The sequence below is a fragment of the Podarcis liolepis genome (genome assembly GCF_965112155.1).
Source record: "Podarcis liolepis genome assembly, chromosome: 12".
Taxonomy (NCBI): Eukaryota; Metazoa; Chordata; class Lepidosauria; order Squamata; family Lacertidae; genus Podarcis; species Podarcis liolepis.
Window position 1 is genome coordinate 4281147 of NC_139563.1, and position 27863 is coordinate 4309009.

The 27863-nt window shown below is 48.8% G+C and overlaps 2 protein-coding genes across 4 annotated transcripts in view; one reads left to right on the forward strand and one right to left on the reverse strand.

The window, feature by feature from the left end:
* LOC310689510 (cathelicidin-2-like) overlaps window positions 1–27863 on the forward strand; it is a 64012-nt gene that overhangs the window by 8870 nt on the left and 27279 nt on the right. The gene's annotated exons all lie outside the window — the stretch shown is intronic.
* LOC310689364 (uncharacterized protein) lies at window positions 1677–12328 on the reverse strand. 3 transcript variants are annotated; one of them, XM_083467011.1, is made up of 4 exons: window positions 12105–12328; window positions 7870–8528; window positions 5075–5281; window positions 1677–3681 (listed from the first exon to the last, which is right to left on the reverse strand). In XM_083467011.1, exons 2-4 carry the CDS (start codon window positions 8336–8338, stop codon window positions 2594–2596), a joined length of 1764 nt encoding a protein of 587 aa, XP_083323137.1. In that variant the 5' UTR covers window positions 8339–8528; window positions 12105–12328; the 3' UTR covers window positions 1677–2593. The 3 variants fall into 3 exon arrangements, with proteins under 3 accessions (XP_083323137.1, XP_083323139.1, XP_083323138.1); XM_083467013.1 differs by having other exon boundaries at window positions 11804–12283; XM_083467012.1 differs by lacking the exon at window positions 12105–12328 and adding an exon at window positions 11688–11786.

The window sequence follows — 27863 nt, forward strand, 5'->3', positions numbered from 1 at the left end:
CCCCCTGCTAAAGCATCCATGACAGGTGGCCATAAAACCTGCTTTAAAATCTCCAAGGGAATCCATTATTACTATCATATGTTTAGGTTTTATATCCATGCCATCTTTTTCTGATTACCGTATTTTTTGCACCATAACACTCACTTTTTTCCTCCTAGAAAGTAAGGGGAAATGTCTGTGCGTGTTATGGAGGAAATGCCTACGGGTGGCATGCCTACGGATTTTCCTCCTCTAAAAACTACGTGCATGTTATGGTCGGGTGCGTGTTATAGAGTGGAAAATACGGTAGTTTACGTGTGACTGTCACATAGTACGCGTTGACGAGGAGGTATGACGGAAAAGCAAATAATAAATAAATAAGGAACAAGAATCCGTTTCACCTTCTGAGGGAGTCCGCCTCATGTCCAGAACAGATCTTACTGCCATCTTCCTGACGTTTAGTCAGAATCTCCTGTAACTCGAAGCCATGAGTTCGAGTCCTGCCCTCTGGAGCAGGAGAAAACCAGTTCGCTCCATCTTCCATGGGACAACACCTTGAGATATTTGAAGTTGCCTACGATAGCACCTCCCAGCCTTACTTTAACCAAACTAAACACCCCCAACTCCTTCGACTGTTCCTCATAAGGTCTGGCCTCATACCATTTCGGCTGCTTTCCTCCACACACCTTCCAGCTTCTTTATTTTTGGAGGGAAAGCTTTCAGCCTTAGGCCTACCCCTAGATTAGGGCAGCCTTTGCCAGGCTGCTTCCCTTGCCCCCCTGATGTTGTGGGTCAGAGTTCCTGTCACAGCCAGCATCAGACAGCTGGGGCTGCCAAGAGTCGCGTTATGAAAAACACCCCCTTGCTGGAGGCTGGATTAGCCGTGTTATTCCCCCCGCCCCGAGTTTTCCACCATTCTGGCAGATGGGAATTGTGGTCCATAGAAGCAGTATGGCACAGTGGTTAGCGCCAGGCTTGAACGTGGGAGACCCAGGTTGAAATTCCCCCCCCCCTCGGCTATGAAACTCGCTGGGCGACCACCACCTTGAGCTCTTTGAAATAAAAGTGGGATATAATTGTGATTAATTAACCGTGTGTGTATGTGTGCGTTACTGGGTTATTGTTCTTACTTTGATTTTATATACAGTCATACCTCGTGTCACAGCTGATTTAGGTTGTGTTTTTTTGGGTTGTGGACTGCCGAAACCCGGAAGTACTGGAACGAGTTACTTCCGGGTTTTGGCGGTCGCACATGCGCAGAAGCGCAAAATCGCGCTTTGCACATGCTCAGAAGCGCTGAATCGCGAACCCGCGCATGCGTGCATCCCGCACGGATCATGTTCACAACCTGAGCGTCCACTGTATTGCACCCATCTTTTCTGTGAACCGCACTGAAACCTCTGGGTATAGGACGGTGCATGAATTCAGGAAAGAATGATCATACTAATATTAAGAAGTCTAAAACATCTGTAGGGTTCCCAGATGTTGAAGCATCATGCAAATGGGAAGGCAAAAGGCACCCCAAGGACGGCAATGCTCTATGGCTCTCTCCACCTCCCAAAGTAAACTCCTTGTCCCAAATCAGAAACGATCGGTTCGGGGGAATTATTGTCAAAAGTGACCTCTGGCATTATTTTTTTTTTTTAAGGGTCTGCTGCAAGTCTTTCCCCAGTAACTAAAATACACAAGACAAACCGTTCGGCTGGTTGTTTGCTTTTTCTTTCCAAAAAGTGTTTATAGATACATAGGCAAATCAGTCCGTTAAATGAGTTGCAGAAAATGTTTGAACAATAGCAACTAACCCACAATCCTACTCATACAAAACATGTCCCGCATTTGTCCACACAAACACACACTCCATCACACGCACACTTAGTGTGTCCTTCCCAGCTAACAACCTTCTCTGCCCTTGTTTTTGGCTGCCCTGGTATTAAATTTGAGAGCCAGTTGCCCATCGAATGCCCTGTCCGGCCGGCACTCTCTTCCACTGCAGAGCGGCCCTCGCTGGTGGGCTCTGTGTTTCTTGCGGCCTATTGAGAGCCCTCTCCCCGCCACCCATGTTTCGGTATTTGTAGATAGAGGGGACACCACAGGCGAAATTTCTTCCGTCAGGGTAGCCGTACCTCCTTGCCACCTTCCCCGCACTCAAAACACCACCGCATGCATTCATTCGCCAAGGGCCGAGCGGTCGCACACGGTCATTCGCGAATCCTTTTTGGGTCCATGTACAAAGCCCAAGCACAGTGTGCAACTAAACCTTACACAGTCGTACCTGGGGTTGAAGTTTCTTCAGGTTGAGCGTTTTCGGGTTGCGCTCTGCGGCGACCCGGAAGTAACGGAATGCGTTACTTCCGGGTTTCGCCGCTTGCGCAGATGCTCAAAATGAGGTCATGCGCAGAAGCGGCGAATCGCGACCCGCACAGATGCGTGTTGCGTTCGCTTCCGGATGTGAACGGGACTCTGGAACGGATCCCGTTCGCATCCAGAGGTACCACTGTATATATTCCCACACGCTGTCATCAGGCACACACACATCAGGCCCACCTGGAGGAAATTCCGGAGCTCTGTACACAAACGTCTATTTGATTTCGATTTAGGAAACGCCCGCTCGCCCCTAGCTGCTGGGCACAAACATCCTTCTGTGCTTGGACGTGGAGCCGCGAGGACGGCCCCGGCCCCGGCGGGAGACCCCGTGAGGGCTCTGCCTCGCCCTCGCTGCCTCTCCCCGGCCGACGCTCCCTGGGTGCGGTCCGGAAAGGCCCCCTTCGGCTTTAAGAGGGAAGAAGAGAGGGGTGCAGTCGGGGGCCGTCTCTGGAGGGGCTGCCTCGGGTTTCGGAGGAGAGGAGGCGTGGGCCGCCGGCGCGACCGTTTGTGACGCCCTCTCCTGCCGAGCCGCGGCCCTGTCCTGCCGCGCCACGGCCCTCTCTTGCCGCAAGTACCGCAGTTCGTCCCGGATATCGGTGAGGACGCCCAGAAGCCGGAATTGGAGCTCCCTGTCGCGGGCCCGCTCGTCTCGCTGCTGGGCCCTCTCCTCTTGCCACATGGCGAGCTCCTGGTGGTACAGCTGGTCCCATTGGTCCTCCATGTCCATCAGCCGCCGGATGTTAGTCCGCCAGGTTTCCCGGCCACCCTCGCGCCGGCGGGAACACCCCATCCCCCTGGGCAAGGCCCGTGGGGCGGGCGCCTGGTCTGCGTGAGGTGAAGCAGAGGATGGCAGGGACTCCTCAGTGAGGGCCCCGGTGTGGAGAGGAGACCGGGAGTGTTGCTCCTCCTCCTGCTTTTCCCACGCAGGCCCCAGAAGCCCCCGGGGCAAGGAGCCCGTCTCCGCGGCCTGGCTGGCTGCCTCCTCTTCCTCCGGCTGAGAGGCGTCGAGGGAGCGGCCCAGTGCGGGGACGTCAGGGCCCCCCTCGTGGTCCCAGTCTGAGTGGGCGTCCGCGTGGCTGAGGGCGTCCTCCGGCAGGGAGGCAGCCGACCCCTGAGAGTTGCACCTGCGGATAAGCATCGCGGCCTGCCGGCCGGACAACTTCAGGTCTTCTTCGGCCGACAGCCGAGCTTCCAGCGCCGCTTGGAGACTCATCCTGCCCTCCGCCTCCGGGCCGTCATGATCCTCCTCCTCGGAAGCGTAGGAGACGAGGGATTCGTTTCGGAGCTGGGGGGACATGGCGGACATTTCCGGGGTCCGTAGCTCTGGCCCCGATTCGGCTGCAACGGGCAAGAGAACGACATCAAGGCAGGGAATACAAGCCTAAGACAGACACAGACTCTGACAAGTCAGTCATGCACTTTCACGCAGCTGCTGAAGAACTTTCAGTATCTAGGTTTCTAAGAATTATTGGGCAATGCCACATACAGGCCGCCAGCTTGATACCGTATTTTTCGCTCTATAAGACGCACTTTTTCCCTCCTAAAAAGTAAGGGGAACTGTGTGTGTGTCTTATGGAGCGAATGCAGGCTGCACAGCTATCCCAGGCTGCGCTGCACTCCCTCTCGCTGTTCTAGCTCCTGGCTCTGTCCTTTCCCCCACGTCCCGGAAAAGCCCCCAAGAACCGCACTCCCTTTAAAGAGCGTGTGTGCGGCTCTTGGGGACTTTCCCCGAAGGAGGGAGGGCAACCCACCAGTGATGGGCTGCCCTTCTCCCTCCTCGGGGAAAAGCCTGCAAGCGCCGCACACATGCTCCGCACAGCTCATGAAAGGGAGCGCTGAGCAGAGCCTGGGATGTACACAGGCTCTGCTCAGCGCTCCCTTTAAAGAATATTTTTTCCTTGCATTCCCCCTCTAAAAACTACATGCGTCTTATGGTCAGGTGCATCTTATGGAGCAAAAAAATATGGTATATATTTTTGTATGTTTGTCAACTCACTATGTACTAATATATCGTAACCAAATTTTGCACGGCGTCCCCAGAGATGAAGGAACAGGTTTCCCTCTATGTTTGGGTACTACCGGACACCATTATGAACGAAGATGATGGAAGGAACCTTTCAAAAGGGCATCGATTTTTAACTGCTGGATCTCAAAACGGCATTGATCATAACTGCCGAAATCAAAAGCAATGCCGGGAATGAGACTGAAAGTTCATTCATAAACCGCTTAATTTCCCAAGTGGTGTGCAAGTATCAAACATAGTGGAAAATACGCAACATGGATTTATTCTTAGCCTCTAGTCTGAACCACCCACCACCTCCTCAGTTTCCCCCATCAAATCCGAGAGGTGGGCAGTTAAAAGACAGGCACTCATCCTGCATGAAGACGGCTCAAAAGAACGAGATCAGACCGGCTGCAGATTTCCACACCCCAGGATTTTCCAGTGGGGAAGCTTTGAAGCTCAGGGGCAGAGAACAAGCTTTGTACCCAGTGACCCCATGACAGGGCCTTCTCTGTGGTGGCTCCCTGTTTGCTGAAAGCCCTCTGACTCTTAGAAGACATCTGAAGGCAGCCCTGTATCGGGAAGCTTTTAATATGTGGTGTTTTTCTGTGAGTTTATAGTTTGTGGGAAGCCGCCCAGAGCGGCTGGAGCAGTTGGATGGCATTTAAATATGATCATTGTTGTTATTGTTATGGCCAGGCCGTTTGCAACGGCACCAGCGATACTCACCTGAGCTGCTCTGCCCTTCGCCTCGACTGTATTCGCAAAGCATAGAGGAGGGGTCGGGGCTCTGGACCCCCAAGTGGGGCACCAGGGAGCCTTCCACGTCAGGGAGGGAGGAGGGCTGCCCGTTGGTGTCAATGTAGATACTGGGGTGGTTGAGGCCCGGTTGCAAAGCTACAAAGGACTGCTTGAAGGCTCCAGGGAAGAAAATCTCTGCAGGGCAAGAAAACAAGCAAAGCGTTGCATTATCCCTTGAAGTCAACATCAGTCAGCAGTCAACAGGAGGAGGAGTCTCGTAGAAAAGGTATAAACCAGGGTGGATAAAAATCAATGATTTTTTTTAAATAATTTAAATGGATTTTTTTTTATTTAAATCAGATTTTTTTACTTAAATCGGATTTTTAAAATTTAAATCGGATTTTTAAAATTTAAATCGGATTTTTAAAATAAAATGCTTTTGGAGGAAAAATCTTTCTAAAGATAGTTTTCTATTTAAGCTACATTCTAGTCCAAAGGCTATTCATCAGGAAATAAGGATTTGTTTTAAGTTTTTCATGTGTGTTAAAACTCAGTCTGTTTTTTTTAAAAAAAATGTTTAACCAAATCAGTTAAGAAACATGGATACATGGACACAAGACCGGGCTCAGGGCGGCTAACATCAGGAATAAAAACAATTGATTAAAATACAACTTAAAAACAAGATTAAAATACTACTTAAAATGCAGCCACATTTCAGTGGAAGCCCAGATCAAAATCTGTTTGGGGGGAGAAAACGTCACATCTTCACCAAGGCCAACTATCCAAACTGGTCCTACGTGGGCCAGAAAAAAGGCAGGGAAGTCCCCAAATAGGGGTTCCATCACAGAAGGAAAAGGAAAGATGGGGAGGGGATCAAATTGGCTCCAAGCCAAAGGCCAGGCGGAACAACTCTGTCTTACATGCCCTGCAAAAATAAATCAGATCCTGCAGGGCCCTGGTCTCATGAAACAGAGCGTTCCACCAGGCCGGAGCCATCACTGAAAAGGCCCTGGCTCTGGTTGAGGCTAATCTGACTTTCTTAGGGCCCGGGACCTCTAGGGTGTTGCTATTTATGGACCTTAAGGTCCTTTGTGGGACATACCAGGAGAGGCGGTCCCGTAGGCATGAGGGTCTTAGGCCACATAGGGCTTTAAAGGTCAAAACAAGCACCTTAACCCTGACCCAGTGCAGCTGGAAACGCACTGGGTGAATGTGATCCCGCGGCAAGGACCCCGTAAGGAGCCTCGCCGCAGCATTCTGCACCCAATAGAGTATTGCGGTCCTGAGCCATTTAAGGCTTTATAGGTCAAAACCAGCACTTTGAATTGGGCCCGGAAACTAACCGGCAACCAACGCAGCCGAACCAAGATGGCCGCAAGATGCTCAGACCGTCTTGCTTATATAGACTGTACTTTTCGCTCTATAAGACGCACTTTTCCCCTCCTAAAAGGCACAGTGGTACCTCGGGTTACATACGCTTCAGGTTACACACTCCGCTAACCCAGAAAAAGTGCTTCAGGTTAAGAACTTTGCCTTAGGATGAGAACAGAAATCGTGCTCCTGCGATGCGGCAGCAGCGGGAGGCCCCATTAGCTAAAGTGGTGCTTCAGGTTAAGAACAGTTTCAGGTTAGGTACGGACCTCCGGAACGAATTAAGTACTTAACCCGAGGTACCACTGTAAGGGGAAATGTGTCTATGCGTCTTATGGTGCGAATGCAGGTTGCGCAGCTATCGCTGAAGCCAAGAGAGCAAGAGGGATCCGTGCGCACCGATCCTTCTTGCTCTCCTGGCTTCAGGGATAGTCAAGCAAAGCCTCTTGAGTGAAGAGGGAGCGCTCCTGCCTCTTCGCTCAAGAGGCTTTGCGTTGCTTTCTTGTTTCCCTCCTCTAAAAACTAGGTGTGTCTTTGGCAGATGAAGATGGACTTTTCAGGGCTAGCTGACCTGACCGGAAGAATCCGCGACCAGAAAGAAGAGGAGTTTCAAGAGGACTGGAGGAAATTCAAGGACTATTTGAATAAATATTGTAATATACAAAATTAGAAATGACTTGAAAGAAACAAATAGGCCTAGGATTAAATTAAGTTATACAGTGGTGCCTCGCAAGACGAAAAGAATCCGTTCTGTGATTCTCTTCGTCTAGCGGTTTTTTCGTCTTGCGAAGCAAGCCCATTGACGGATTAGCGGATTAGCGGCTTTTAGCGGCTTATCTGCTGATCGGATCAGCTGATAAGCGGCTTAGCGGCTTAGAAAAAGGGGGGAGGGAACCAGCAGGAACTCGCAAGACATTGTCGTCTTTCGAAGCAAGCCCATAGGAGATTCGTTTTGCGAAGCACCTCCAAAACGGAAAACTCTTTCGTCTAGCGAGTTTTCCGTCTTGCGAGGCATTCGTCTTGCGGGGCACCACTGTGATTAAATAAATGGGATTCAGAACGTTAAGAAAAGTGAATAAGATGGACTATAATTGGAAATTGTTTTTAGTTTAATAATGATATCGGAAAGCTGTTACTTTTAATTACAAGGAAACTCAGAAGGGAGGGACTTGAGGAAGTCAACCAAGATATTTAAAAGGTTGGATTTGTGAAGAATTAAGTTTGTTATTGTTGTCTATCTGTTTATTGTTCCCCCCTTCCCCCCCTCTTTCTTCTTTTTTCTTTTTGTGTAGCATCTTGCTTTGTGGTTTGTGTTATCACGGTGGAAAATCTAATAAAAACTTATTTAAAAAAATAAAAACTAGGTGCGTCTTCTAGAGAGGAAAATACGGTGATAATAAACGGAAGCTCACCCGGGTCCAAGACGATTTCGGGCTCCGAGTCATGCGTGGGCTGCAGGAAAGTGGAGGCCACCATTTTTTCCAGGGGCGTGAGGCGGGGCTTGTGGGGCGCCCCTGGCCGGTGCACCGGGGGCGGTCTCTTGGCCGTGATCTTTTTCTTGACGTCCAGCCTCAAGTCTCGCCATTTGTGCTTGAGGTCGTCGATGGAGCGCTCCGTGTACCCGAGGAAGTTGACGCGGCTTTGGATCTGGGTCCAGAGCTGCTTCCGGCGGACGGGGTGAGCCCGGAACGATTCCGACCCGTACAGAGCGCTAAAATGCCGCACTACATTCCAGACCAGGGTCTCCGTCTCGTCGTTGGAGAAGTTGGCTTTCCTCTTCCGGCCTGTCGCGCTGGCCTGTGCTGCGGCAGCGGCGGAAGTGGAAGGGGGAGAGTCAAAGCGAGTTCCCCATTTGTCCCTCTCGGCCGCGGAGGAAAACATTGGAGTCCGCGAGCCAGCGAGAGCGGGAGGAAGCAGGGGCCAGAGAGGCCGGGGGCTCCGCGGGGGCAAGGCTACAGGCCGATGCTTCTCCCACCCCACGAGCAAAAGCCGGGGGGATTCTACGGGTGGCGTCAACCGAATGAGGACTGGAGACTCGCTCCGGAGTCATGCAGTCTCGTCCCAAGGGCACCTGGAAGGGAAGGAAGAGTGTGAGATGGAACAAGGGCAGAATGCTGCAGCATAATAATAATAATTTATTATTTATACCCCGCCCATCTGGCTGGGCTTCCCCAGCCACTCTGGGCGGCTTCCAAAAGAATATTAAAATACTGTAATATATCAAACATTGTCAGGTAGTTGTTTATCTCTTTGACATCTGGTGGGAGGGCGTTCCACAGGGAAGGCGCCACCACCGAGAAGGCCCTCTGCCTGGTTCCCTGTAACTTAGCTTCTCGCAGTGAGGGAACCGTCAGAAGGCCCTCGGCGCTGGATCTCAGTGTCCGGGCAGAACGATGGAGGTGGAGACGCTCCTTCAGATATAATGGACTGAGGCCATTTAGGGCTTTAAAGGTCAGCACCAACACTTTGAATTGTGCTTGGAAACGTACTGGGAGCCAGTGTAGGTCTTTCAAGACCCGTGTTATGAGGTCTTGGCGGCCACTCCCAGTCACCAGTCTAGCTGCCGCATTCTGGTTTAGTTGTAGTCCAGCACCAAGAGCCTTATGGTGGTTCCCTCATTGCAAGAAGCAAAGCTACAGGGAACCGGGCAGAGGGCCTTATCGGTAGTGGCGCCAACCCTGTGGAACGCCCTCCCTTCAGATGTGAAGGAAATAAGCAGCTATCCTATCTTTAAAAGACATCTGAAGGCAGCCCTGTTCAGGGAAGTTTTTAATATTTAACGCTGTATTGTTTTTAACACTTGATTGGGAGCCGCCCAGAGTGGCTGGGGAGACTCAGCCAGATGGGCGGGGTATAAATAATAAATTATTATTATTATTAACATTATTATTATTATTATTATTATTATTATTATTATTATTATTATTATATCAAGCGTCTGTGGTAAGCCAATATACAGATTTTCCATTCAGATGTCAGATACAGGAAAAACACAGAGGAAGTCTGCAAAGATTACACACTGGCTGGAAAGTTAAGACCCAGACAGCCCAGCGGGAATTGCTTCTGAGCAAAAGTTACAACAACACCGGCTATTTGATGAGAATCCATTTAGATTTGTTTGTGGGGAGATTAAATGGCTGCTTCAAAGGCAAAGGGCCTTAGCTCAGGGGCCTTGCGTGCATCGTCTCCAGGCAGGACTGGGGGAATTTCCCTGCCCAAAACCCAGGAGAGCCACTGCCTGTCACAGAATCGCAGAGATGGAAGGGGACCCCGGCGGTCATCTAGCCCAACCCGCTGCAATGCAAGAATCTTTTGCCCAACAAGTGGCTTGAACCCATGACTCTATGATTAATTTTAGACTCCTAGGGTAGCTCAATCAGTAGAGCTGATCAATTTCCCCCACATCTTTTGGGGGAACAGTTGCAAGACCTCCCAGCCACCTAATAACTGCACCACCAGAATGCGGCAGCTAGACTGGGGACTGGGAGCGGCCGCCAAGACCTATAACACTGGTCTTGAAAGAATATGTGGAGGACTCCCTGGTCCTGATTGGGGTAACTCTGCCCCTAAAGGACCAGGTGCACAGCCTGGGAGTCACTTTGGACTCACAGCTGTCCATGGAGGCGCAGGTCTATTCTGTGTCCAGGGCAGCTGTTTATCAACTCCATCTGGTACGCAGGATGAGACCCTACCTGCCTGCAGACTGTCTCGCCAGAGTGGTGCATGCTCTGGTTATCTCTCGCTTGGACTACTGCAATGTGCTCTATGTGGGGCTACCTTTGAAGTTGACCCAGAAACTACAACTAATCCAGAATGCAGCAGCCGGACTGGTGACTGGGAGCGGCTGCAGAGACCATATAACACCGGTCTTGAAAGACCTACATTGGCTCCCAGCATGTTTCCGAGCACAATTCAAAGTGTTGGTGTTGACCTTTAATGCCCTAAACGGCCTCAGTCCTGTATACCTGAAGGAGCGTCTCCACCCCCATCATTCTGCCTGGACACTGAGGTCCATCTCAGAGGGCCTTCTGGCGGTTCCCTCCCTGCGAGAAGCCAAGTTACAGGGAACCAGGCAGAGGGCCTTCTCGGTGGTGGCACCCGCCCTGTGGAACACCCTCCCATCAGATGTCAAAGAGAACAACAACTACCAAACTTTTAGAAGACATCTGAAGGCAGCCCTGTTTAGGGAAGCTTTTAATGTTTAATAGGTTATTGTATTTTAGTGTTTTGTTGGAAGCTGCCCAGAGTGGCTGGGGAAACCCAGCCAGATGGGCGGGGTATTTATTATTATTATTATTATTATTATTATTATTATTATTATTACCGCCAGAATCTTCTGGCATGTGATTGAATCTCAGCTGAAAACAGCGCCCCAGGCCTCCTCCTGCATCAACCCACAACCAGCAACTGGGTTTTGTGTTTACACTCCAAAAAAACCACTTGGGCCTCACTGCCTCCTCATACAAGGGGAAGGGGAGGCCGAAACGCTCCCTGAATCCGGTTTAGGCCTCCCCTCTGCTTCACAAAAGATTAACAAGGAAACAAACATCTCCCTGCTGGAGAGGCGTGTCCACTCCGGATCCAGATTTCATTCTGCTGTCTGCACACACGTGTCAATTCGGATTCACTCCCGGGCGCTCGAGGGCCAAAACGGTGCGCCACCGTTTCTTTCCCCGCGTGGCACTGGCCCCGGGATCCTATTGTGGGGCTGGCCAGGAAGGACCTCCAGGATCGGGTCGCGCTGTCCTTAAGCGCAACCGGACAGAAGCCGTTTGCAGTCACCCAACAGGAAAAAAGCTCCTTTGTGCGGAGTTGCGCGCTAGCCTATCCCTTTCCGCAGAGAAGGGAACACGACGGCAATAATGGCACATGCAGAAATTGAGAAGATCTCCATTGCAAGGCTCCCCTTCGTCGGCTACGCGGAGCCCGCTCAGCACGCATCTAATTCGGATTTAAAAGCACCCAAGCCGGAGAGGGATGCGGGGCAAAGGGCGCAATCCGTCCGGGTTCCAGCGGCCTGGGGCATTTCAAACGGCCCTTAGCCTGCAGGGATGACCACCGAAGGACAATAGGCGCCGCCACAGCTTAGCTCAGCGCCTGCGGAAGGGGCGCGCGCGCGCGCGGAAGGGGGGGATGGGTTGGAGTTGTTTACAACTCTTGCCTGCCCGATCCGGATCCCACCCCCAACTCTGCACCAGGGGCTGCATGCAAGACCCGCGATCCCGCCCACCTTTGGGATTTGGGGGAAATCCAACAACGAAAAAAGGAGAGATCAAACCACGTCGCGCGTCTCCAAAAACTCCCGGCTCTCCCCGAAAAGGCCGCGGATCCGGTGCGGAAATTCACGCGGGAGCGAGCGAGCCGCCCGGCCCGGCCCAGGGGCCTTGCTTCCGCGGAGGCGCGCGCGGGGACCCCAGTCTCCAGCGCAGCGCGCGCGCGAACAAAACCGTGCGCTCTGCGCAACGCGGATCCGGGCAGGGGCGGAGGTTGCGCAGGAGCGGAGGTTGCGGAGGTTGCGGAGGGAGCGGAGGAAGAGGAGGTGGAGGAGCCGCCCTCGTGCTCGCCTCTTCCCCGGCCCCGGCTGCAACCCCCCGGGCCCCTGGGCGGCGTGGGAACCGCAGCCTCTCCAAGCGCCCCCTTTCCTTACCCGCGCGCAAAGCTGCTTGTCTCCGCGGGCGCGCCAGCTTCCCCTGCGCGTCTCCTCCTGCGCGCCCCCAACGCTGGGCGGAGGGATGCGCGCGTCTCCCTTCGCCCGCGCCGCCTTCTTTGGCTCTCGCCTTAATGGCTCCTCCCGACTCCGCGCGACGAGGAGGCGCAGGAACCAGGCGGCGGCGTTTCCTCCTGCGCCCAGGCGCGGCCGCCACTTGCCTCTGCCCTCTGCTGGCTCCGGAGGGGCCTGGAGGTTTCCGCCGATGCCTCGGCCCGGCCCCCGCCCCACATCCCCTTGGCACCCGGCACTCCTGGTGCCCGAGGAGGCTTCACACGATACGCGGGTGCACGGATCATACACGTGAAGATTCGGAAGGGACACCGAGGGCCATCTAGTCCAACCCGCTGCAACGCAGGAATCTCAGCTAAAGCATCCATGACAGCCTGGATAGCTTAGAGCATGGCGCAGATAACATCCAAGGTTTGCAGGTTCGATTCCCGTATGGGGCAGCCGCATATTTCTGCATTTCAGGGGGTTGGACTAGATGACCCCTGGAGTTCCCTTCCAGCTCCACAAATCTATGACAGGTGTCCATCCAACCTCTGCTTGAAAGCCTCCAAGGAAGGAGAGGTTGTCACTGCTCCTTCCTCAAACAGCTCTTGCTGTCAGAAAGTTCTTCCTGATGTTGAGATGGAATCTCTTTTCTTGTCACTTGAAGACATGGGTTCGAGTCCTGCCCGCCTGAGCAGGAGAAAACAAGCTTTCACCCCCTCTTCCATGTCACAGCACAGATACTGGATTTCCTTTTTTTTTAATTGTGTGTATCATTTTTAATGTTGTACACCGTCCTCGGATCGTTTGAATAAGTGCAGTACAGTGGTACCTCAGGTTAAGTACTTAATTCGTTCCGGAGGTCCATTCTTAACCTGAAACTGTTCTTAACCCAGTGGCGTAGCGTGGGGGTGCAGGGGGTGGGCGGCCGCACCGGGCGCAACATCTGGGGGGGGGGGCGTGCTCGCACTTGCAGCTCTCTGCCCCTACCTGGCTCACTCACTCAGGGTTAGGGGGCACAAATTACTTGCCTTGCCCCGGGTGCTGACAACCCACGCTACGCCACTGTCTTAACCTGAAGCACCGCTTTAGCTAATGGGGCCTCCTGCTGCCGCCGCGCCGCCGGAGCACGATTTCTGTTCTCATCCTGAAGCAAAGTTCTTAACCCGAGGTACTATTTCTGGGTTAGCAGAGTCTGTAACCTGAAGCGTATGTAACCTGAGGTACCGCTGTATATGAACTGAATAAATAAAGAATATAAATAAGAATGCTAGAAGTCTCTGAGCCCAGATGGGTGGACTGGAGTGTTTGGTCTCAGAGGACGGCATTGAAACAGAGAGCGTAACAGAATCCTGGTGGAATGGCCAGTGTTACAAGAATTTTAAGATCTCAAATAAATGTTCATAAATGGACAAGGCAAGCATATACATAAGTAAATAAACCACGTGTCTGAAATAGTACAGGAAGACTAAGAGGAAAACCGAAACAAAAAGCCTATAAGGATTGGGGAATCTTTAAAGAATATTTAGACAGTGGCGTAGCGTGGGTTGTCAGCACCCGGGGCAAGGCAAGTGATTTGCGCCCCCTAACCCGTGGATTTGCGCCCCCTAACCCGTGGATTTGCGACCCCTAATCCATGGATTTGTGCCCCCCAACCCGTGGATTTGCGCCCCCTAACCTGTGGATTTGCGCCCCCTAACCCGTGGATTTGCACCCCCTAACCCGTGGATTTGCGCCCCCTAACCCGTGGATTTGCGCCCCCTAACCCGTGGATTTGCGCCCCCTAACCCGTGGATTTGCGCCCCCTAACCCGTGGATTTGCGACCCCTAATCCGTGGATTTGTGCCCCCTAACCCGTGGATTTGCGCCCCCTAACCTGTGGATTTGCGCCCCCTAACCCGTGGATTTGCACCCCCTAACCCGTGGATTTGCGCCCCCTAACCCGTGGATTTGCGCCCCCTAACCCGTGGATTTGCGCCCCCTAACCCGTGGATTTGCGCCCCCTAACCCGTGGATTTGCGCCCCCTAACCCTAACCCCCAGATGTTGCGCCCGGTGCGGCCGGCCCCCCCTGCACCCCCCACGCTACGCCACTGTATTTAGAAAACCATGGAATAAAAGGAAACATCTTGGCAGAATTAGACCAATCCCTATATTGTATAAATATAAGTTCATAAGGAGGTAAAAATAAATTCTATATGAAATATGTAACTGTGCGGTATAAAGTAATGGATAGATAAAGTACAGTAAGATTAATTGTAAGTCAGTTTTAAATTTCTTCTCTATAAGTTTTATAATTGTGTTCAGTATTAGGAGTATATATGATGATAATTATATTAATCTTGTATCTTATAGTGTGGTGGTTTGTTTGATTTCTCTGTTATTTGTTTGTTTGTTTGTTTGTTTACTTGTATGTACGTCTGTTTTCTCATAAATGTATTTATTTTAAATTAATAAAGATATATTTTTTAAAAAATGAAATAGTACAGGAGAACAATCCTGAAGCCATTTTGACTCTCCCTAATTTACCTCAAATATTTTTCTGCAAGGAGGAAGGAAATGGGAAAAGCTTTCCAGTGGTCTTTGGACTTTAGGGACTTACACCTCCCTTTCCAAATACAGTCTGGCAAGTATCTGTTGTTGTTTAGTCGTTTAGTCATGTCCGACTCTTCGTGACCCCATGGACCAGAGCACGCCAGGCACTCCTGTCTTCCACTGCCTCCCGCAGTTTGGTCAAACTCATGCTGGTAGCTTCGAGAACACTGTCCAGCCATCTCATCCTCTGTCGTCCCCTTCTCCTTGTGCCCTCCCTCTTTCCCAACATCAGGGTCTTTTCCAGGGAGTCTTCTCTTCTCATGAGGTGGCCAAAGTCTTGGAGCCTCAGCTTCAGGATCTGTCCTTCCAGTGAGCACTCAGGGCTGATTTCCTTCAGAATGGAGAGGTTGGATCTTCTTGCAGTCCATGGGACTCTCAAGAGTCTCTCCAGCACCAGAATTCAAAAGCATCCATTCTTCGGTGATCAGCCTTCTTGATGGTCCAGCTCTCACTTCCATACATCACCATTGGGAAAACCATAGCTTTAACTATACAGACCTTTGTTGGCAAGGTGATGTCTCTGTTTTTTAAGATGCTGTCTAAGTATCTGTTAAGCTGAGCAAACTATCAGTATAGATTCAGGAACTAAAGTATTTACCATCTCAAAGGAATGGCCAAGCTACCCCAGAAAATGCAATCAAGTAAGGCATTTATCAGGTATCCTGGTAAACAGGAGAGAAGCAACACACTCAAATTTCTGCTGGAGACCGCCTCCTCCTGCGATGTATGTATGATGTTTTGAGGTGGGGTGGTCTTGGGCTACAGGGTGGGCAATTTCAAAAGTCTAAATAGGGGCTTGCGCACTATTGTTTGGGGTCTCTCCTCTCTCCTTAATGTGGTGAGTGGGGACCCTATTGCAACAGTTTATTTCCTTTAATAAAGATCAGGCTTACTAGGCGTTTTGCTTTCAATATACTCTGGTTGACCTCCGCTTCCTCTAAATCTCCTGAGAGACTCTATATGGGCTCTAGATACCCCATAACAGGATTAGAACTATTTTTCTTATAACACAAGGAAGGACATGTCATTTTCTTCAGTGAGAGGTCATTAAAATATGTTTTTGGGTGTGTGATAGGAATTTTGAGGTCTTAAAAGGGAAAGGGACCCCTGACCATTAGGTCCAGTCACGGACAACTCTGGGGTTGCGGCGCTCATCTCGCTTTATTGGCCAAGGGAGCCGGTGTACAGCTTCCGGATCATGTGGCCAGCATGACTAAGCCGCTTCTGGCGAACCAGAGCAGCGCATGGAAACGCCATTTACCTTCCTGCTAGAGTGGTACCTATTTATCTACTTGCACTTTGATGTGCTTTCGAACTGCTAGGTTGGCAGGAGTTTGAGATCTTAGATATATGTTAAATGTTCATAAGTGTACCAACCAAGCACGTACATAGATCAGCACAGGAAGACCGACCTGAAACCATTTTGATTCCCAAACTGAGCAAATGTTTTCTCTGCAAGGTCAAAGGAGAATGGCAAAGCCTCCCCATTGTCTTTTCCTTCACAAATCCTGTCTTAAGGGCACATTTAAGATATGAATAGGGTGTGAGGCTGTGACCTGGCTTAGGAACGAAGTATTTATCATTACAAAAGACTGGCCAGGCTCCCCAGGGTATCCAATCAAGTGACCATTAAACAGGTAACCTGGTAGACAGGAGGTAAACAAAGCACTCAGATTTCTGCTGTAGACTGCCCTTTCTGTGATGTATGTATGATGTTTCTGGGGGTGGTCTGGATCTCCAGGGTGGCAATTTCAAAAGTCTTTATAAGGCCTTGCGCGCCATTTTTCAGGGTCCCTCCTCTCTCCTGCGGGTGAGGGGAACACCCTGTTGCAACAGATCAATAAAGATCAGGCTTACTAGCTGCTTTGCTTCTCAATATTTTCTGGTTGGCCTCTGATATTTTCTCCTACCAATAGGGAACCTACGTAAGGACTCTATATGGGCTCTTGGACACCCCATAAGGGAAAAAGGGCAGAGTTTGTTTACAACACCATCCAGCCATCTTAGGGACTCTGGATTTGTGTAGGGCATGGGTAGGCAAACTAAGGCCCAGGGGCCAGATCCGGCCCAATCGCCTTCTCAATCTGGCCCGCGGACGGTCCGGGAATCAGTGTGTTTTTACATCAGTAGAATGTGTGCTTTTATTTAAAATGCACCTCTGGGTTATTTGTGGGGCATAGGAATTCGTTCATTATTATTTTTTCCAAAATATAGTCTGGACTACAAACCACATCGCCCCCAGCCAGCATGACCAATGGTCAGGGAGGATGGGAGCTGCAGTGCAGCAACATCCAGAGGACCAGATGACCCAGAACCTGATTTATTTATTATTAAAATAATAACAAACCTAGACAGCATCTTAAAAAGTAGAGACATCACCTTGCCAGCAAAGGTCCGTATAGTAAAAGCTATGGTTTTCCCAGTCATGATGTATGGAAGTGAGAGCTGGACCATAAAGAAGGCTGATCGCCGAAGAATGGATGCTTTTGAATTATGGTGCTGGAGGAGACTCTGGAGAGTCCCATGGACTGCAAGAAGATCAGACCAATCCATTATGAAGGAAATCAGCCCTGAGTGCTCACTGGAAGGACAGATCCTGAAGCTGAGGCTCCAATATTTTGGCCACCTCATGAGAAGAGAAGACTCCCTGGAAAAGACCCTGATGTTGGGAAAGATGGAGGGCGCAAGGAGAAGGGGACGACAGAGGACGAGATGGTTGGACAGTGTTCTCGAAGCTACCAAACTGCGGGAGGCAGTGCAAGACAGGAGTGCCTGGCATGCTCTGGTCCAGGGGGTCACGAAGAGCCGGACACAACTAAACGACTAAACAACAACAAAACTTCAAGGTTGTCGCTTTCTAGAATGACCTCCAGGTGTCGCCGTAAGCCCACCTCTTAAACGGAGCTTCTGTCAGGTTGCCAGCTGATTTTTCCAAGCTGCGCAGCTGTGCTTTTAACAGCTGCACGAGAGGGAATCTATCTTTGCCCATCCTAATGTTGCACCTGCCCAAATTCCTCGTAAGTGCTAGGCTTAAAGAACGAGAGTTTGCATCATCTTTGAACTGGAGAATCAATACCAAAGCAAAAACCATCTGGGTTATATAGACGAGAAGGGGGCTTGTATGTTAGTGGAAGCAGGTTGAGTTGGCCGTTTTTCTCTCCCTCCCACCTCCCCAGAAATTGTACTGAGACCTCATGCCTGGCAAGAGTCAAGCCATGGTTGGAGGTTGGATGGCAGCTAACAGATTGAGGTTGAATCCTGACAAGACAGAAGTACTGTTTTTGGGGGACAGGGGGCGGGAAGGTGTGGAGGATTCCCTGGTCCTGAATGGGGTAACTGTGCCCCTGAAGGACCAGGTGCGTAGCCTGGGAGTCATTTTGGACTCACAGCTGTCCATGGAGGCACAGGTCAAATCTGTGTCCAGGGCAGCTGTTTACCAGCTCCACCTGGTACGCAGGCTGAGACCCTCCCTGTCCGCAGACTGTCTCGCCAGAGTGGTGCATGCTCTGGTTATCTCCCGCTTGGACTACTGCAATGCGCTCTACGTGGGGCTACCTTTGAAGGTGACCCGGAAACTACAACTAATCCAGAACGCGGCAGCTAGACTGGTGACTGGGAGCGGCCGCCGAGACCATATAACACCGGTCTTGAAAGACCTACACTGGCTCCCAGTACGTTTCCGAGCACAATTCAAAGTGTTGGTGCTGATCTTGAAAGCCCTAAATGGCCTTGGTCCAGTATATCTGAAGGAGCGTCTCCACCCCCATCGTTCTGCCCGGACACTGAGGTCCAGCACCGAGGGCCTTTTGGCGGTTCCCTCACTGCGAGAAGCCAAGTTACAGGGAACCAGGCAAAGGGCCTTCTCGGTAGTGGCGCCTTCCCTGTGGAACACCCTCCCACCAGATGTCAAAGAGAACAACAACTACCAGGCTTTTAGAAGACATCTGAAGGCAGCCCTGCTTCGGGAAGCTTTTAATGTTTGATGTATTATAGTATTTTAATATTCTTTTGGAAGCCGCCCAGAGTGGCTGGGGAAGCCCAGCCAGATGGGCAGGGTATAAATAATAAATAATTATTATTATTATTATAGAAAAGCAGGAAATCACTCTGCGCTTTCTCAGAGGCACAGGGCTTTCAAAGCCAACGTTTGTACCCACCGCACCCCCTAAACAACATGTTGTACTTGACTGATCTGTATTTCACATCCCACAAAATCTAGGTCAAACACACATTGGAAATGCAGGGAGGCAGAAGGCACAATGGTCCACATGTGGTGGAACTGCAAAAAAAATCAGAGAATTTTGGGAGACAATATACATCAGAAAATGTTTAAATGTTCCTTCCCCAAGAAGCCTGAAGCCTTCGTGCTAGGAATAATGAGCAATGAAATCCCAAAGAAATTTAGGAGAATTTTCATGTATGTAGCCACAGCAGCCAGAATCTTAATTGCAAAGGGTTGGAAAAGAGATTCTATCTCATCAAAATTAGACTGGCAGGTGAAGGGAAGCAGTGGGGAGGAGAGGAGGGTTAGGTTGAATTTGGGAAATACAGTGGTACCTCAGGTTAAGTACTTAGTTCGTTCCGGAGGTCTGTTCTTAACCTGAAACTGTTCTTAACCTGAAGCACCACTTTAGCTAATGGGGCCTCCTGCTGCTGCCGTGCCGCCGGAGCACGATTTCTGTTCTCATCCTGAAGCAAAGTTCTTAACCTGAAGCACTATTTCTGGGTTAGCGGAGTCTGTAACCTGAAGCGTATGTAACCTGAAGCGTCTGTAACCTGAGGTACCACTATAAAATAATATATGGGACAGCAAAGGATATAATAGATTCTTATAGAATAGTAATATATTGTAACCGGAATAGAAGTTTAAAAGGGGAAGTGAAAGTATTTTTAGTATTTTCATTATTGTAATCGTTGTTATTATTTCTTATTGGTAGAAGGCAATGTTAATTTAGGCTTCTTCATTTTGCTGTCTGTATAATTTTCTTAAGACAATAAACAAAACAAAAAACAAAATTAGACTGGCAGAACAAAATGCGAGAATATGTAGAACTAGCTAGATTATCAGCAAAATTCCAAAATGTCACTGACCAAAAATTGATAGAGAATGGGATGTGTTGTAATGATAAATACTTAGTTCCTGGGCCAGGTCACAGGCTCACACCCTATTCAAACACAGACATTCCCTTAAGACAGGATTTGTGAAGGAAAAGACAATGGGGAGGCTTTTCCATTTTCCTTTGACCTTGCAGAGAAAACATTTGGTCAGTTTGGGAATCAAAAATGGTTCCAGGTCGGTCTTCCTGTGCTGATCTATGTACGTGCTTGGTTGGTACGTTTATTTTCCTGCTCATTTCCTCGTCACGTTCCTTATTGCAAAAAGTTACCGTATATATTTTGCAGAAGCAGCTCTGTTGCCAAATCAGCTTTAACGGCATAACATGAATTTGCCAGTGATTTAACTTTGCTCGGAAACAGAAGTCACCTGGAAGTGCCTGGAAGGGTGGAGCCAAACAAAACGGAACAGCGGCCAAGTAAAATTTCATTAGTTCATTATGTAAGAGTTTGGAAAAGCGATGCTGTGTCACTGTTTCTGTTATGCACTGAAGTTCTCACCCTGGGCCAGCAGGGGGAATACTGTAGATAGTTTTCACTCAGGTCCACATATGCAAATGAGGGATTGAAAGTGACGTTCAGTGATTGGATAGTTACAGAAAATGGTTACTGTTGCGTTCTAGTTGAGCTCTATATAAGCAGGCTGGCTGAACCCTTCTGTTCTGTTCTGTTCTGGCCTGTGAATAAATAAGAGCTGTTTGAAGAATTTCTGTGTCGTCTGATATCTTCACCCACAACTTAACAGTTTCTATTAGCAATTTAAAAAAAACAACAACAACAACCACCCTAAGTTGTTTAAACCAGACAGGCTTTTTCTGACGCAGCAAAACATTCAGTTCCAGGAACAGGGAAATGTAATAAAATTATTTTAGTTTTCATCGGAGGTTTTGGTTTTTATTGCTTTTAGTTATTATTATATGGATATCTCTACTTTTATGTCCACTACTTAATATCCACCTGGAAATAAGGGTGCGGCTTTGACATTTTCCTTTTTAAATTTTTTTTATATTCTTTATTGATTAAAAATTTACATATCTATACAAACATATGCTATCTCTTTACACATGAAGAAAAACAAATTATGTAGAGAATAGAAAATTTCTAAAGGAAGAAAAAAGAGGAAAAGAAAAAAAATAAAGATACGAAGTAAAAAAAAATCAAGAGGAAAAGAAAATACATTATTTACACAATAAAAGTGTTCATTGACACAAACCTTCCCATCCTTCTCATTATACTGTAATATAAACATGTTTTTTACACAGATTTGCATTGTATAATATCATTTCTTTCTACTTTGTATATATTCCTCTAATCGTTTTCTTTACAAATATCACTCAATTTCTGCTAATACGGAATTATTTGTACAATCAAGTTTCACATAGTTCTGGAATATTATCCATTCTCTAGTTGTTTTTTGTTTCGATGTTCCTCTAACTGATCCCGTCAGTTTTGCTAATTGTAGATATTCTAACATGTGTATTTGCCAGTCAGTAATCTCTGGAAGCGTGTCATTCTTCCAGTTCCTTGCTACAAGGATTCTAGCTGCTGTTATCCCGTACATAAACAATGTTCTTCTTTCTTTTTTAATTTCGGCTTTGACATTTTCCATATAAAATAAAAGCCGGGGGGGGGGAATAGTGTGCTATTGCCCCTAATGCACACTTGGGGGGGGGAATAGATTATATAATGCACAGAGAGCTTTGCACATGCTCAGAGAAAGGCCTCGCACTGGTTCCCCACCCCATGAGAGATAAAATACACTGTGGCCTTCTAACAGAGCGTAGATATTTTAGCAATGACAAGCCTAGACAGCATCTTAAAAAGCAGAGACATCACCTTGCTGACAAAGGTCCGTATAGTTAAAGCTATGGTTTTCCCAGTAGTGATGCATGGAAGTGAGAGCTGGACCATAAAGAAGGCTGGTTGCCGAAGAATTGATGCTTTTGAATTATGGTGCTGGAGGAGACTCTTTTTTTTTTAAGTTTAAGATCTCCAAACTTTATTCTTACCCATCAGGTTTTTTAAAAAACCTGCATCTGCTCAACATGGAAATACATTTTACATGCTGTTACTGAAAACTACACATGCTGGTAGTTGCATTAACACCCACACCCACACCCTGCCAACCTTTGTTGTTTAGTCACTTAGAATCCTAGAATCCTAGAATCATAGAGTTGGAAGAGACCACAAGGGCCATCGAGTCCAACCCCCTGCCAAGCAGGAAACACCATCAGAGCACTCCTGACATATGGTTGTCAAGCCTCTGCTTAAAGACCTCCAAAGTAGGAGACTCCACCACACTCCTTGGCAGCAAATTCCACTGTCAAACAGCTCTTACTGTCAGGAAGTTCTTCCTAATGTTTAGGTGGACTCTTCTTTCTTGTAGTTTGGATCCATTGCTCCGTGTCCGCTTCTCTGGAGCAGCAGAAAACAACCTTTCTCCCTCCTCTATGTGACATCCTTTTATATATTTGAACATGGCTATCATATCACCCCTTAACCTCCTCTTCTCCAGGCTAAACATGCCCAGCTCCCTTAGCCGTTCCTCGTAAGGCATCGTTTCCAGGCCTTTGACCATTTTGGTTGCCCTCCTCTGGACACGTTCCAGTTTGTCAGTGTCCTTCTTGAACTGTGGTGCCCAGAACTGGACACAGTACTCCAGGTGAGGTCTGACCAGAGCAGAATACAGTGGCACTATTGCTTCCCTTGATCTAGATGCTATACTCCTATTGATGCAGCCCAGAATTGCATTGGCTTTTTTAGCTGCCGCGTCACACTGTTGGCTCATGTCAAGTTTGTGCTCAGCCAAGACTCCTAGATCCTTTTCACATGTACTGCTCTCAAGACAGGTGTCACCCATCTTGTATTTGTGCCTCTCATTTTTTTTGCCCAAGTGCAATACTTTACATTTCTCCCTGTTAAAATTCATCTTGTTTGTTTTGGCCCAGTTCTCTAATCTGTCAAGGTCGTTTTGAAGTGTGATCCTGTCCTCTGGGGTGTTAGCCACCCCTCCCAGTTTGGTGTCATCTGCAAATTTGATCAGGATGCACTTGAGTCCATCATCCAAGTCGTTGATAAAGATGTTGAATAAGACCGGGCCCAAGACAGAACCCTGTGGCACCCCACTAGTCACTCTTCTCCAGGATGAAGAGGAACTTAGTCGTGTCCGACTCTTCGTGACCCCCTGGACCAGAGCACGACAGGCACTCCTGTCTTCCACTGCCTCCCGCAGTTTGGTCAAACTCATGCTGGTAGCTTCGAGAACACTGTCCAACCATCTCATCCTCTGTCGTCCCCTTCTCCTTGTGCCCTCCATCTTTCCCAACATCAGGGTCTTTTCCAGGGAGTCTTCTCAATCAAAACCTCTCCATTCTGAAGGAAATCAGCCCTGAGTGCTCACTGGAAGGACAGATCCTAAAGCTGAGGCTCTAAGACTTTGGCCACCTCATGAGAAGAGAAGACTCCCTGGAAAAGACCCTGATGCTGGGAAAGATGGAGGGCACAAGGAGAAGGGGACGACGAAGGACGAGGTAGTTGGACAGTGTTCTCGAAGCTACGAACATGAGTTTGACCAAACTGCGGGAGGCAGTGGAAGACAGGAGTGCCTGGCGTGCTCTGGTCCAGGGGGTCACCAAGAGTTGGACACGACTAAACAACAACAAATTTTAGTTCTCCGAATTTTGTTAGACTGAAATCCTGGAGAAATTCTTTGGGTCAGTGGTTGGACGATACTGAGCTAGATTGATCCAATATCTGATTTTGTATAAGGCCCGTGCCCACTTTTGGAAAAGTTAATTGAATACAGACTAGGTACAATATGCCCCGAATTTGTTTGTGAAACCAAGGCTCGGCTATGGAACACGAGAGGCAATGACAAAGAGAGTGTCGCCGAGCATGTGTGGAGTCTGGACACTGACTTTTAAAAAATATAGCAACTTTTTGAATCTTTATTTGCACCAGCCATAGCAATAAAACAAAATGTCTTTACCCGGGGGTGCAAGGAGTGTGGGGCACCCGGGCGCCCAATTCTGGGGGGCACCAAATGTATACCTACTGTATACCTGTCCCTCTCGATCGGTGGCAGTGAAAAGCAATGGAGTGAAAGTCCTTGCCCCCCACACTGCCGCTCTGTTACTGCGTAGGCAGGGGACAAGATTGCTCCGTCCCTGAGGAGAAAAGCGCTGTCGTGTGAGGAAAAGGGAGAGAGAGGGAAAGAATGCGTGTGCAGGCAATCCACACGGCGATTCCTGGACCATCCGTGGGCCGGATTTAGAAGGCAATTGGGCCTGATTTGGCCCACGGGCCTTAGTTTGTCAACCCATGCTCTTCCGCATATTGATAGTGTGCTCAGCTTAACAGATACTTGCCAGACTATATTCGAAAAGGGAGGTACAGTGGTACTTCGGGTAACAGACGCTTCAGGTTACAGACTCCGCTAACCCAGAAATAGTACCTCGGCTTAAGAACTTTGCTTCAGGATGAGAACAGAAATCGTGCAGCAATGGTGTGGCGGCAGCGGGTGGCCCCATTAGCTAAAGTGGTACCTCAGGTTAAGAACAGTTTCAGGTTAAGAACGGACCTGCAGAACGAATTATCAATCAATCAATCAATCAATCAATCAATCAATCTATCTTTATTACCGTTCAGAGACCCAACAAATCGTTACAAAACAATGCACATTAAAAACCAAATTATCAGTACCAAATTATCAAAGGTTATTCACCAAAGCCAAACTAAATGTCTATCCCTCTGCAGTGTTGGATGGCAGGTTGAGAGGAAGAAGAGTTTGGATTTGATATCCCGCCTTTCACTCCCTTTAAGGAGTCTCAAAGCGGCTAACATTCTCCTTTCCCTTCCTCCCCCACAACAAACACTCTGTGAGGTGAGTGAGGCTGAGAGACTTCAGAGAAGTGTGACTAGCCCAAGGTCACCCAGCAGCTGCATGTGGAGGAGCGGGGAAGCGAACCCGGTTTCCCAGATTACCTGACTACCGCTCTTAACCACTACACCACACTGGCTCTCTGGTAGGAGTTCCCTACCAGAACAGACTTTGCTCGTGTGCTCAAGACATCGATTCCATAAAACATGTTTTGCTGCACTGTGCGAAATACGAGCAAGCCAGGGCTGAACTGATATTACCCTTGCTGGTACCTTTCTCTGGAAAATCAGAGGCTCACTATGTCAGGTTCCTATTGGAAGACCGGACAAACGCTAGAACATTCGCAGAACAAATTAAGTTCTTAACCCGAGGTACACTGTATAAACCCCATGTCCAAAGTCAATTGGAAAGCTTTCCCCATTTCCTTCCTCCTTGCAGAGAAATATTTGAGGTCAATTTGGCAGAGTCAAAATGGCTTCAGGATTGTTCTCCTGTACTATTTCAGACACGTGGTTTATATACTGATTATGTCTTTGCCTTGTACATTTACGAACATTTATTCTATGTTTGAGGGACGCGGGTGGCGTTGTGGGTTAAACCACAGAGCCTAGGACTTGCTGATCAGAAGGTCGGTGGTTCGAATCCCCGTGATGGGGTGAGCTCCCGTTGCTCAGTCCCTGCTCCTGCCAACCTAGCAGTTTGAAAGCACATCAAAGTGCAAGTAGATAAATAGGTACCGCTCCGGTGGGAAGGTAAACGGCATTTCCATGCGCTGCTCTGGTTCGCCAGAAGCGGCTTAGTCATGCTGGCCACATGACCCGGAAGCTGTACGCCGGCTCCCTCGGCCAGTAAAGCGAGATGAGCACCGCAACCCCAGAATCGGCCACGACTGGACCTAATGGTCAGGGGTCCCTTCACCTTTACCTATTCTATGTTTGAGACTTTAGAATTCTTATAACAAATACATAAAGGCAGGGCCCAAAGGCGACTGTCTCCTGGCACGAAGTTTCATCTGGTGTGTGTGTGTGTGTGTGTCTGATGACCTGAAGAATGTTCCAGAAAACTATCCACAGCCAGGTGCGTCCCTGACATGCTTGCAAAATCCTATTCAGTTAGTGGGTTATCCCACAGAACGAAGCCCCCTCTCTCCATATTGTGACAGTTTGGAAGGAGAAGTCCCCGTTCCTCTTTGGAAATGTCTCCAACGATATCGACAAGCAATCGTTTGGCAGAAAATCCTTGCGACAGGATTGCAAAGGGAAGGTGGTTGGTTGTGGTAAATAAAATGTCAAGTTTGCTGCTGACGACCCCCAGCGAGCAGCTCTCTATACCTTTGAGCAACAAACCGGCTATAAACTGTTTCTTTCCGTCGGTACGCTGAAGGGTTGTACAATATTAAGAAGAAAGAAGACCTTGCTGGATCGAGTCTGGCATCCCGTTCTCACTGCGGCCACCCAGATGTCCGTTATGGGAAACGGGCAAACAGGATTTGAACACAAGACCCGTCTCCCCTCCTGGGGTTTCTGGAAATTGGTATTGAGAAGCATTGCTGCCTATGACCGTTAGAGTAAGATAACTGCAGAGTTGGAAGCGACCCTGAGGGTCATCTAGTCCAACCCCCTGCGAGGCAGGAATCTTTTGCTAGAGGTGGGGTTCGAACCCACCACCCTGAGATTCTAAAAGTCAGATAGTTGTTTATCTCCTTGACATCTGGTGGGAGGGCGTTCCACAGGGAGGGCGCCACCACCGAGAAGACCCTCTGCCTGGTTCCCTGTAACTTGGCTTCTCGCAATGAGAGAACCGCCAGAAGGCCACGGCGCTGGGCCTCAGTGTCCGGGCAGAACAATGGGGGTGGAGATGCTCCTTCAGGTCTACTTTTCCAGGCTAAACATACCCAGTCCTCCTAAGGATTGGTTTACAGATCCTTGATCATCTTGGTTTCCCGCTTCTGCACGCCTTCTGGTTTGTTCATATGACCTGGCATGGCAATCTCCATGCAGTGGTACCTCGGGTTAAGTACTTAATTCGTTCTGGAGGTCCATTCTTAACCTGAAACTGTTCTTAACCTGAAGCACCACTTTAGCTAATGGGGCCTCCCGCTGCCACTGGAGCACGATTTCTGTTCTCATCCTGAAGCAAAGTTCTTAACCTGAAGCACTATATCTGGGTTAGCGGAGTCTGTAACCTGAAGCGTATGTAACCCGAGGTACCACTGTATTCCCTCTTGGTTGTCTTGGAAGGAGGAGAAACTTCTCTTTTTAAAAATTGTTTGTATTAAAGATTTTCTTGGGTTACACAAGTATATGCCTTGTCTCAATTTTCAGATCATAAAGTCCTTTCTACGGATCAGTTCTCTTCAGTGGAAACCCCATCATTTGCCAAGCCCCATCCAGCCAAGCAGAAATAAACCTCCATCTATAATATTTAATAAACCTCCATCTATTTACCGTGACTTCACTTTTGTTGAAAAGTATTCATAAAGCCGCTTCCTCATTCCCTCCAAGGTGAAGACGGTAATAAAATGCCCACAAAGGCATTAACTGATATGAAACAAAAAGGTGGCCTCAGATAATCCCTGCCATGGCCTTCCTTGTTGACTTAATCTCAATGATTTAAGAGAAAACCCCAGTCACGAATGCACAGCACCAGGGGAAGGACAGGGCGTCTGATTAGGCAACAAAGCAGCTTGTTTTTCTGATATAAAAGTGGAATTTTTTGGGGTGGGGAAGTCATTGTGATAGTGTGTACGGACTTGGGAAATGATGGCTTGGGGGAAAGCCCACCAGGGGCTGAAAAATTGCACTCCTTCTGCCAGAGATTTTGTAGTAACTGTGTTCACGTGCCTTCAAGCACCTCTGGCGAGAAGAATGTGTTCCTGGGGCTGGAACGATTTTGACTGCCTTGTAGAGCCCAGCCCATGAAATGATAGATGAGGGGTTTGGAACAGCCAAACATGCTCTGGGAAAGTTCCAGAAAATAAACACCGGTTAGCGGGGAAAGGTCTCATCTCCACGTTTACATGTGAAATATGTGGAAGATTGGAATTTATGCAAACCAGGTTGAAGGATAGGGTACGTTCCCACCAACCCCTTGAGAAAATTGCAAGTTCCTAAAGGT

Bases quoted from the DNA above. Each gene is read 5' to 3' on its own strand.
- LOC310689364 (XM_083467011.1), bottom strand. From the start codon at position 8,338: ATGTTTTCCTCCGCGGCCGAGAGGGACAAATGGGGAACTCGCTTTGAC. The intron at 5,282-7,869 runs GTGAGCTTCCGT...CTTGCCCTGCAG, and splicing joins CGAAATCGTCTTGGACCCGG to AGATTTTCTTCCCTGGAGCC. The intron at 3,682-5,074 runs GTGAGTATCGCT...TGCCCGTTGCAG, and splicing joins CGAAGGGCAGAGCAGCTCAG to CCGAATCGGGGCCAGAGCTA.